The following is an 11,716-nucleotide window of genomic DNA, read 5'->3' as shown; positions in this document are numbered from 1 at the left end:
TTGCTGTCTATTTATTGAGAACTAGAGTTTTATTTTGAGATATATATTAACTTTCTTGATTCAACTTTGTATAATGTATAACAAATCTTGTGAAAAGTAAAAAGTCTTTGGACAACATTTTTGTTTCTTGAATACACAAGTGTACTACTTACTAGTTACTACGCATGCGAAAGGTGGGACCAAGAGACTTTAATATCCAAGATGGTCCAATAGAAAATCCAAAGCTTACAAAATATCTATTTTAGGTCTTTTAAAAATTTGACAATGTTATACTAAAGTTAACAAAAATCATATTAATCGTCTAACAAAATTTCAAACTAAGATATTAATGTATCGTTTTTAATTTACAAAATTAATAACACAACCATAAACAGATATTTCTTACAAATAATTTTCTCTTTTTTTTTGTAACTTTCTTCTTATTAAACCTAATTCTCAAAACCTTTTCATAAAAATATTTATGCACCCAATCTTGTGATCACCTAACAATGTATTCTCTGAAGAAATCTATCTTCGAGTTTTGGTTATATGATTGGTTCTCTGAAACTTTCCTTCTCAAGCGAATTCCAGTCTCATTGGCCATTGCAAATAACATACACAAACCTTTGGGAAGTTATGTTTTATGATATTAATGATATTTTGGTTCAAACTTCCTAATTGTATAAAATAACAATTGCAGAGACACTTGTAGATATAAAAGATTAAGCTTTGAAATCTAAAAGTTCTTTTCCCCAAAACCTAGTTAAGAGAGAAATACTTGGGTCTTACAAGATACTAGTTAAACACTTAAACCCCATAGCTAACATGTGTCTTTTATAAGGTTCAAAGTAGTTAAACTGCGTTTATTCACTCTAAATGAAGTACAACACAGAGAACCAAGAGAAAGCAAACAAAAGAACTTATATATAGTCTTATGGCAGCAAGGCTAGGGTGAAGGCTAAAGCATGGCAAACTATCGCATACCCAAACCAATCCCTTAATTGTAAGCATGACTGATGTTATGGCCCGACAACAGCATACTAAAGCTCAAGATGAGCCCATGGAATCAAGTTACCAACGGTCATTTTCCACTCCAAATATACCTGCAAGTAAGACAAAGACCGTAGAGTTACATAAGAAGTTTGATGCCCTCCTATCCATTGGTGAAGCTGAGAGAATCTTTACAGTTGTCCCTATTAGCTGTCACTAAGAGATGTCATCATTCTAGATTATTCGTATGATGACTATAAGATGATGATGTATGTCGTTTATGAAAGTTAATGAGAGAAGTATTATTCAGTCAAAATCCTCTGTTTTACTCTGTTCTTCACATGGTATCAGAGCCATAGAAACCCTAACAGGTAGCTATGGCCGATCCTCTTACTCCGTTTCCGTTCCCAAGCAAAATCCACATCCTAAGTTCTGTTACCTTGAAGCTCAATGATACGAACTATTTCTTGTGGAAGACCCAGTTCGAATCCCAACTGTCTAGCCATAAACTGGTTGGTTTCGTCAATGGAGCTGTCACGCCCCCGGAGCCAACAAGAACGGTGGTCATCGACAATGTCGAGACTCAAGAACCCAACCCCCAGTACGAATCATGATTCTGCACTGATCAACTGATCCGGTCATGGCTGTTTGGCACTCTCTCTGAAGAAGTCTTAGGTTACGTCTATACCTTAAGTACATCTCATGAGATCTGGCTCTGCCTCGCCGAGAACTTCAACAAGAGTTCTCTTGCTCGCGAGTTCACCCTTCGCCGCAACCTTCAGCTCTTGACCAACAAAGGAAGAACTCTTACTGCTTATGTTCAGGAGTTCAAGACTCTATGTGATTCTCTCAGCTCTATTGGGAAACCTGTGGATGAGTCGATGAAAATCTTTGGGTTTCTCAATGGGTTAGGACGCGAGTTTGATCCAATCTCGACGGTGATTCAGAGTTCGTTAACCAAGTTTCCTCAGCCCACATTCAATGATGTCGTGTCTGAAGTCCAAGGGTTCGAGTCAAAGATGAAGTCTTATCAAGACAATGCAACTGTCGCTCTGCATCTGGCTTTCGCAGTTTAGTCTACGCAGCAACAGCAAGGAGACAGACTCAACGCTCCAAGCTATAATCCGAACTACAGAGGCCGTGGAAGAGGCTCTTTCAGAGGCAGAGGTGGTTATACTACACGCGGTCGTGGTTTCTCACAACACCAGGCACAACAAAATGCCTCTGGTCTGTCAAATCTGTGGGAGGTCAGGTCACACTGCCCTGAAGTGCTACAACAGATTTGACAACAACTATCAAGGGACTGCTTACACACTGGTGTGTGTTGATGAGTCTGGTAGAGAGTGGTATCCAGACTCTGGCGCCTCTGTTCATGTTACATCCTCACCTTAAAACCTACAAACCTCACACCCGTAGGAAGGAGGTGATGCTGTAATGGTGGGTGATGGAGCTTACTTACCAGTCACTCATGTCGGAAATGCCGCTATCACTACCCCATCAGGTAATATCTCTCTGAATGAAGTGTTGGTTGTCCTGATATTAAGAAATCCTTGTTGTCTGTCTCTAAGCTGTGTGATGATTATCCCTATGGGATATACTTTGATGTTAACTATGTGTATGTGATTGACATTCCACATCAGAAAGTGATAGCAAAGGGACCCATAAGTAGTGGATTATACAAGTTGAAGAGTATTGAGCTTCAAGCTTTCTACTCGAGTCGGCAAATGTCAGCATCTGAGGAGGTATGGCATCACCGACTTGCTCACACAAACTCTCAGACTCTTCAACATCTTCATAGTACCAAGATGATCTTTATCAATAAAAGCAAGGCTCTTCCTGTCTGCCAGCCGTGTCAAATGGGAAAAAGCAGCCGTCTACAATTTTTTGCTTCAAGTTCTTTAGTCTCAGAACCTCTAGGATGTATCCACTGTGATATATGGGGTCCATCTCCTGTTGTGTCGAACCAGGGGTTTAGATTTTATGATGTGTTTGTTGATGAATGCTCTCGCTAATGTTGGTTCTACCCCCTTAATAATAAAGCAGAGTTTTTTTCAGTCTTTGTGGGTTTTCAAAATCTTGTCGAGAATCGGTACTCAAAGAAAATCAAAATTCTTTAGAGAGATGGTGGAGGAGAATTTATGAACAACAGACTAAGACAACATTTGGTTGATCATGACATTCAACATCGTGTCTCCTGCACCTATACACCCCAACAAAATGGGATCGCAGAGCGTAAGCACATACACTTGATTGAACTTGGATTGGCAATGATGTTCCAAAGTCACTTACCCCTTCAGTACTGGGTAGAAGCCTTCTACACGGCCTCATACGTCACCAATCTTCTTCTTGCTGCATCCAGAAACAACAAAAGCCCATTCGAGATAATGCATGGAAGAGTTCCAGAGTATGATCAGTTACGTGTCTTTGGGCCAGCATGCTATCCATGCTTGCGTCCTGTTGTTGAGCATAAGTTCGAAACTCGATCATTACTATGTGTCTTTCTTGGCTACAGTCCTCAGTTCAAAGGCTACCGGTGTTTATATCCTCCTGCATGGAAAGTTTACATCTCAAGACATGTAATCTTTGAAGAGTCTTCATTCCCATTCAAAGATTAGTATAAACATCTTGTGCCTCGATATGAAACAAGTTTATTGAAGGCTTGGCAGAGTGCTACTTCTTGTGAGGAACCAGTCGTCACTGAGCAGATTGCTCGAGTCCTTCCTTGTAAGGTTCAAGTGCTTCCCCCAATAGCACAAGCGCCTGAGGTTCAAGTAGACAATCAAGCAGATAATACTCCAGTTGAAGCTCCAGATCTTGGAGCTCCAGTACAAGCAGAACAGAGATGAACCAACATCCAATGACGACTCGAGCTAAATCAGGCATTCAGAAGCCAAACAGTAGATATGCTCTTTTGACATCAAAGTTCGATGCAAAGAAGCCCATAAACATCAGGGAAGCAATGACTCATCTAGTGTGGAACAATGCTGTCTTAGAGGAAATAACAAAGATTCATTGCTCCACACCTGGACCTTGGTTCCAAAGACTCCTGATATGAATATTATCAGCAACACTTAGGTCTACACAGAAGAAATCAATCCTGATGGTACAAGAGGAACACCAAAGGCACGTCTGGTCACCAAAGGCTTTGAGCAAGCAGAGGGGCTTGACTATCTTACGCCATTCAGTCCAGTGGTGAGGACTGCAACTATAAGATTGATGCTGGACATAGCAGTAGCAAGATACTAGCCAGTGCGACAATTGGATGTATCGAGTGCGTTCCTTCATGAAGAATTATCTGAACCAGTCTTTATGTATCAACCAGACGGCTTTGTGGATCCTCAGAAGCCTGATCATGTTTGTCGGTTAACCAAAGCATTGTGTGGTTTAAAGCAGGCTCCTCAGGCGTGGTTCGACACATTCAACAACTTCCTCATTGACTTTGGCTTTACATGTAGCAAAGCTGATCTGTCGCTTTTCACTTACCATAAGGGAGACAAGACCTTGGTACTCTTGTTGTATGTCGATGACATATTACTTACCGGAAGCTGCGATGATCTGTTACATGAGCTGTTTTCTGCTCTGAATTCTCGGTTTGCTATGAAGGATATGGGAACACCTAAGTACTTTCTTAGCATGGAAATGCAACAGTACAAAGATGGCATTTTCCTTCACCAACAAGCGTATGCAAGAGACATCTTACACCGAGCTTCTATGTCTGACTGCAACCCAATGCCAACCCCTCTGCCTGTTACAATAGAAGACCATCCATCTGACTTGTTTGAAGAACCATCCTACTACAGAAGCTTAGCGGGAAAGTTGCAGTATTTGACTATTACAAGACCTGATATTCAATACGCAGTCAACCGTGTTTGTCAAAGAATGCATCAGCCAACAGTGGCAGATTTTGGGTTGTTGAAGAGAGTACTTCGTTACATCAAAGGAACTCTGCACTTGGGTCTTCACATCAATAAAAACAATGGACTGGAACTCTCTGCATACAGTGACAGTGACTGGGGAGGTTACAAGGAAACGCACCGTTCAACAACTGGCTTTTGCACTCTCCTTGGCCCTAATATGATCTCATGGTCCGCTAAAAGACAGCACACAGTGTCAAGATCATCAACAGAAGCCGAGTATAGAGCTCTTGGGTCTACAGCTCAAGAAATCACTTGGATATCTTACTTACTACGTGATCTTGAAGTTTCACAACCGAATTCTACTGTGTTACTCTGTCATAACTTGTCGGCTATGTATCTCAGTGCAAATCCTGCTCTCCACAACTGGTCCAAGCACTTTGACACAGACTATCATTACATTAGGGAGCAAGTAGCTCTTGGGCTCATTGAGACTTGTCATATTCCAGCAGCCATGCAGATGAGCTCATGGAATTAAGTCACCAACGGTTGTCATCTTCCTCTCCAAATGTACCTGCAAGTAAGACAGACCGTAGAGCTACATAACAAGTTTGATGTCCTTTTATCCATTGGTGAAGCTGAGAGAACCTTTACAGCTGTCCCTATTAGTTTTCACTATAAGAGCTGTCGTCATTCTAGATTGTTCCTATGATAACTATAAGATGATGATGTATGTCGTTTATGAAAGTTAATGAGAAAAGTATTATTCAGTCAAAATCCTTTGTTTTACTCTGTTCTTCGCGTTAATCACTCACTCGACAACTAATATGCTGATCCCAATCAGTAATCACTATAAAACATGCTGATGTGGTAGGTCCACTCGCTGGATTCTTATGATTCTCCATTTATGAGTCTTTAGGTGGATATAATACTTTTGAGTATAATGTGTTATCTAAAATAAACGGGGACAACAAGTTGCTGAAATAGTGGTATGAGTGCTGTCTTTAGGAACAAGTAGTATGTTGTTTATTGGAATTGTGGTTGTGAGTGGTGTTTTGGTTGGCTCTCAAGAATGAGATCCCTTCCAACTTGTGTTTTTGAGTTTCTACTTCACTGGATATACTGTTTATTTTGTTACTCTTCATTTCAAAAGAGGAATAGAAAAGGAGGAAAGACAAAACAGGAAAATAAAGAAAAGAAAAAATTATATATTCTGAAAATGTGGAGAACTTTTTCAACATTGTTCTTCATGACTGGCTAAATCTGAGTGGGTTAAAGAATGATTTTACTCTACTTATTTACTACTCAAACTACATTTAACATTCATTCAAGTGGATAATACTATAATCATAGATTGGGACTGAGGTGCACATCGAGTTACAACTAATCTGAGTGGGTTAAAGAAAGATTTTGTTTAATTTTAATTTTATGTTTTATGATATCTTGTCCAGCAAGAAACAACCGAAGAGAATGAATGGCTGGCTGTATGAATCATCGGTTAGGGCGTCTGGTACTGACGAGTTCGATATCGAAAACGAGGGTTCCAAGAGTAGAGCCTTCACCATTGGCAAGACGTGTTGGGTTAAAGATAGTCGTGAAGAGTCTTTGTCTGTCAAAGAACTGCGAAACAAACACACACAACAAGAGAAAAACAAAGAATACTGATGAAACTAATCTTGAATTATAATTATATGTTTATGCACACAATATTTGTGATCTCTTAACAATATATAGTTTCTAAAGAAACCAATTCTACGTTTGTATGATTGGTTTTCTGAAAGTTTCAATCTTGAAACGGATTAATACTAATCTTAGTTACAACAATACGAAACATGTCACTTATCACAGTGATATGTTGATAAAGAGCCAAGTGTAGAACCCTAGAGCATGCCAAACTCTCCCATACTAGCTTAAAGGCACTAGCTAGCCCAAAGGTAATCAGTGTGGGACTCTTAGCAATAACATTTGACTATGAAGTAGGGACTTGAATCATTACATAAAAAAGAATAAGGAGAGGGAGAGAGAAGGACATACATTTGGTGGGAGAGGTTCTTGTGATGTGTTCTGGTAGCCTTGAGACGGAGGTATAACCACCCGACGAATCCCTCCTACTTTCATCGACCTCACAGCTGTTTCGATCCCCGGAATAACCTGCACATCAGTTATCATCAGCGTAGAACCAGCTTTGGTCAAAAGAGATCAAAAAACAACATCATATAATCAAAGCAGGGTAATGTTAATCCTCACAAAGCCTTGTAGCAGCTTCAAACACCTCATACCAATTAGATTTCAAGCACAAACAGAAACTAAAATCTCTTTGTTCAAGACCCAACAAGCGAATGTTTTTATAACATGGGTTTTCAAATTGAGACAAAATGTTCAAGACCCATGTTATCAAAAACCGAACTTTATAGGAACACAAGGTTGGATTAAATACTTAGAAGCAAGCAAATATTTCAAAGGTCACACCTTTGAGTCAAAAAATCTGAACTTTATGGGAACACATGATTGGATTATACTAAACGGAAGCAGATAAGTTTCATTACATTGGTAGAACCAAGGATGAATGTAAAAGGAACAGAGTCTCCACTACTGTCTTTATGATCATACGTTGAATCAAATCTCCATCCTTGCTTCGCAGCTAATCTCCCATAGTAATGTATTGCAACCTAACACTTCCCAATAAAAAAAAAATATAAAAAATCATTTTCTTTTTGATAAATCTATAATTTACAAAGCGCAGACCTGATCTCCTTCAATGGGGACTTCACCGTCGCCGATTCGGAGGTCGAGACTCTTAACTCCGCCGGAGTTAGGGATTTCAGAGAACTCAGCTCGTGCCGGAGAAGAGAAGTAACCGGAGGAGATGATGGAAGACGCGACGGCGATAATGGATAGAGATATTTCTCTTCTAGATGCTGATACTGACGGCGATGACGTCGCGGGAGAATGAGATGCGGAGATGGTGATGGATGGTGGAGATGCGAAATGGACGGTGTCGATGAAAGGTGCACGCGCGAAGCACCGAATCATTTTCTTTTTATCCTCTTATTAAATACGAGATGGAAATGAAGGGCACGGCACATATTCTCTCTCTAGCTGTGTGGAGTTGTGTAGACGTCACAGTCCAAAGTGGATGGAATGTGATAGGATTAGGATTAACGAAGGTTGCAGCAAAACTAGTGGACACAAGAATTATATAAAAAATGAAATTCTTTCTTTATTTTGTTAAATGTAAAATCTGTATATCTATATTTTATATTGCAATGTTTAAATATGTACATATATGTAACTTTTATATAGTAATGTCCTCGAAAAAAAATCATTTACTTCCTCCGTATCAATTTAAATCGTGTTTAATAATTTTGTTTTCCATGATGTTTTTATTGTTCTAGATAAAATTTAATATCATTTGAAATATATAACCAATTTAAAAATGCTATATTTTTTATTGGTTGAACTAATTTATTTAATGCTACTTTTATGTAATTAAGACAAATTACATAAAATTTAGTATTTTCTTAATTTTTGTGTAAAACCTTAAAACCCACAGAAAAAATATATAGCAATGCAGGAATATCTTTCTTTTTCTTGTGCACTTTTATAACAAAATTGAATGGATTATAGAGTAATGGAGTCAGCAATCTACTGGTAAAGTCTCAGACTCCAAAGGTATTTCATAACACATGCACAGTTTGATTTAGGCTAGCTAATGGACATGTAAATTTATCTTTTTGTAACAAAATTTATCTCTCTTTTCAGATTTAGTGTGTTCAAAGATAACTGTTTTTACTGTAAAATGGATAAAAATTAGTAGAAAATGTGTTTGGATTAATTTCCCTATGGCTAAATTGTAAGTTTTGTAACACTTTGTAACATAAAATTTATTTAATGAAGTTCTCCCAGACATGAGACAAGAATAAGAAACAGCAATAGAAAATACATTTCTGAACTCTTTTTCAGATTAAAGAAACGTTTGTTAAAATGAATTTAAAACAAAGTTAAAAATTGTATCAGACTGAAAAAATAGTTTTCTCTTTCTTTTTGTTCTTTCGTAATCTTCTGTTATATAAACACTATGCCAAAAACTTTATAAAAAATCTAATGTTAACCAAATCAAAAGAAAGACTGCAAACTTGTTGAACAGCTAGAAGCCTAGAAGTCTCTTATGTACCTAGCTCTAGAGCTCATAAATAAATTTTGATTTACAGTATTAGTGCTCTCCAATATACCACTTACTTTTAAGCACTAGTGTTGAGCTAAGTAGTATATATTCCTAAACAAAGAACTAGATAATATTCTTTATATTGACATGTTAGAATATATTCATTCGATCTACAGAAAACTCCATCAGTTATATTTTTAAAGTTAAAAGGCCAACGATTTTAAATGATTATTAATTTTCAAAAACTCGACCCTTTTTAGTTCAATGTATATTAATATTGACTATACTACCGTAATTTTAAATTAAAATATTTTAATCATTTGATAATCGGTGTTGCTAGTTCAATTGGCATAGCAAACCACCTCGCCATCTAAAAAGAAATAAAAAACATCTCAAAGTTCGAACACATACACCTTAGTTCGAACACCAACACCTTTGTTTCTTAGTGAACAAACAAAGTCCAACTTTCTGCGCGGTATGAGAACAGTTTAATTGATTTCCGGTTCGATATGCCCGGTTACTAATAAGAATCATAAAAAAAAAAGAGAGACGGAAATAAAGCATGACAAAATAGAATAAGTTCTTAAACCCCTTTCCCTACGTCTATATATTTAGAACAATTTATTTGTCAATTTGTAAACCGAGATACCACATCTAGAAAAACAAGTAAATTGCAAAGCTTTTTCAGCAAAGATAATTTGCTCAAAGACAGTTTACAAAGAAGATGTCTACCATTCAGGCAAGGTGGGTACCGATTCAATCTCCGGTGGAAGATAAGGCGATGAAACCACTTAACTATGAGACGAAGAAACCACATAACTATGAGACCATTCTCAGAGACGCAGATCTTCCAATCCCCCCTTCCACCGAACAACTACGTTCTGGTGTTCTCTTGAAAAAACTGGTTGGTGCTTCTTTCTTTTTTTTGCTCTACAATTTTCTTGAAGGTACATCCATATAATTTTAAAAAAATTAAAGATAATATATCATATAAGATAAGTACTGAATGACGAGATTAACAGTATCCAAATGTTAATTTTTTCGAAGGAAATGAAAATGGGATAAATCAATTAATTAATTCGTTTTTATTTTGTTAAAGCTCATTAAATTCACATGTTGTGAATCTTGTGATGATATTCTTATAAAATATTGAACAGATCAAATATTGGGTGGACGACAGAAACATCAATTGCTTCATGATCTTTCCAAGGAAACTCTCTATCACTTGGTCTGATGACCCCAACTATTGGACATGGCTTCCCAACGACTCACCAAAGTAAGATACGTGTAGTTTAACAACCCAGCACTATGAATAGTTTAACCACATGACCTGTACGTATTTCTATTAGAACTATTGAAAATATTTTTTTGGTCTTAGATTAATCGATCAAACTCGGAGAATTTATCGTACCGGTTAATCTATGTTACATATGCACCCTTCAACGGGTATTTATATTACTTTGTATTATTACTAACATATATAAACCGCCTGTGAATCTTAAAAGCGAGAAAGGTGTAGAAGCTGCGGAATTGAATAACGTGTGTTGGCTCGACATCACGGGCAAATTCGACACAAGTAATCTCACTCCTGGGATTACGTACGAGGTGGTCTTTAAGATGAAGCTAGAGGATCCTGCCTACGGATGGGACACGCCGGTGAACGTAAAGCTAGTGTTGCCTAACGGTAAGGACAAACCACAAGAGAAAAAAGTGAGTTTAAGAGAACAACCGAGGTATCAATGGGTCGATATTAAAGTCGGAGAGTTCAAGCATGAGAGAGATTCCGTCGGAGAGATCATCTTCTCAATGTATGAGCATGCGGCTGGTGTTTGGAAGAAAGGGCTCTTCCTCAAAGGTGTTGCTATTCGTCCCAAGTACAATAATTAATATGGGATATAAAAACATTTGAAGATCCATATACACCAGTGGATATTTTTTATTTATATTTCACATCATATATACCATATATATATGAGGAACGTCTGTGTGTATATATAATAAGGTTGATCTATCGTTTTATTACTTTAAATAACAACTTTGATGTTGGTGTTGAATAAAACCAAAACCGAAATTTGGTGTTGTAATGTTCTAAGTTTTAAATTCAAGTTTGAGTGCATGTATTCAATAAAAATGATCGATCAAAGAAAATTTATTATGGACCGGAAACTCGTGGTCAAGTGGCAAGGGGAAGGGCTTGAGATGTCAGCACATTTCAGGTTCGATGCACCTGCCATACGAAGCTAAGTCACATTTCTCTGGTCACTTTACACGGATATGAGCTACTGCATTTCGACCCATTTAAATATCTGGGAAATGGTCTATCCGTGGGCTGCACCTCCCTCCCGGGAATTAGGTCTATGTCTTTAATAGACCAGTTTTAACCCATTTTCGTAAAAAAAATGAAAATTTATTATGTATCTTGTTGGCCACCAGATAATTTAATTGCACTCCAGGAGCCACAGAATGGTCGGTTGACCTCGGTCGTCGGACACTGCGGTTAATTAAAAAAAAAAAAAATATATATATATATATATTGTATGAGAGCAAACAGTATAGATGTGAAATCGTTCGGATTTTTGTTTTAACCAAATGCAGAAAAAACAATGTATCCGAACAGATTTTTTTTTTATTTAGGATTTGATTGGTATGGTTGGTAGTCGAACGATTCAGTAGTAAGAATACTTAATTTGGATACAAAATGTGCCAGCCTTGTAAGGATAAGGTTCCA

The 11,716-nt window shown here is 37.5% G+C and overlaps 2 protein-coding genes across 2 annotated transcripts; one reads left to right on the top strand and one right to left on the bottom strand.

Moving 5' to 3' along the window:
* Nucleotides 1–6,091: 6,091 nt before the first annotated feature.
* On the bottom strand, nt 6,092–7,917 carry LOC106329016 (peptidyl-prolyl cis-trans isomerase FKBP17-1, chloroplastic). Its single transcript, XM_013767578.1, has 4 exons — nt 7,569–7,917; nt 7,370–7,492; nt 6,858–6,974; nt 6,092–6,443 (listed from the first exon to the last, which is right to left on the bottom strand). Exons 1-4 carry the CDS (start codon nt 7,854–7,856, stop codon nt 6,315–6,317), a joined length of 657 nt encoding a protein of 218 aa, XP_013623032.1. The 5' UTR covers nt 7,857–7,917; the 3' UTR covers nt 6,092–6,314.
* Nucleotides 7,918–9,611: 1,694 nt separating this feature from the next.
* LOC106328675 (protein PHLOEM PROTEIN 2-LIKE A1-like) lies at nt 9,612–11,108 on the top strand. The gene is made up of 3 exons (XM_013767165.1): nt 9,612–9,892; nt 10,146–10,264; nt 10,494–11,108. The coding sequence occupies exons 1-3, from the start codon at nt 9,713–9,715 to the stop codon at nt 10,873–10,875; spliced, it is 681 nt and encodes a 226-aa protein (XP_013622619.1). The 5' UTR covers nt 9,612–9,712; the 3' UTR covers nt 10,876–11,108.
* The last annotated feature ends 608 nt before the right edge of the window (nt 11,109–11,716 follow it).

This window comes from Brassica oleracea, chromosome C3 (genome assembly GCF_000695525.1).
Source record: "Brassica oleracea var. oleracea cultivar TO1000 chromosome C3, BOL, whole genome shotgun sequence".
Classification (NCBI taxonomy): Eukaryota; Viridiplantae; Streptophyta; class Magnoliopsida; order Brassicales; family Brassicaceae; genus Brassica; species Brassica oleracea.
This window is presented reverse-complemented; position numbering and strand designations above follow the sequence as displayed.

What these genes read in the sequence shown, in the direction of transcription:
- LOC106329016 (XM_013767578.1), bottom strand. Translation starts at nt 7,856, where the DNA reads ATGATTCGGTGCTTCGCGCGTGCACCTTTCATCGACACCGTCCATTTC. An exon ending in TCATCCTTGGTTCTACCAAT is followed by an intron (nt 6,975 to 7,369) that starts GTAATGAAACTT and finishes ACTGATGTGCAG; the next exon opens with GTTATTCCGGGGATCGAAAC. An exon ending in AAGAACCTCTCCCACCAAAT is followed by an intron (nt 6,444 to 6,857) that starts GTATGTCCTTCT and finishes TTTGTTTCGCAG; the next exon opens with TTCTTTGACAGACAAAGACT.
- LOC106328675 (XM_013767165.1), top strand. Translation starts at nt 9,713, where the DNA reads ATGTCTACCATTCAGGCAAGGTGGGTACCGATTCAATCTCCGGTGGAA. An exon ending in GTGTTCTCTTGAAAAAACTG is followed by an intron (nt 9,893 to 10,145) that starts GTTGGTGCTTCT and finishes AATATTGAACAG; the next exon opens with ATCAAATATTGGGTGGACGA. An exon ending in CTTCCCAACGACTCACCAAA is followed by an intron (nt 10,265 to 10,493) that starts GTAAGATACGTG and finishes GAATCTTAAAAG; the next exon opens with CGAGAAAGGTGTAGAAGCTG.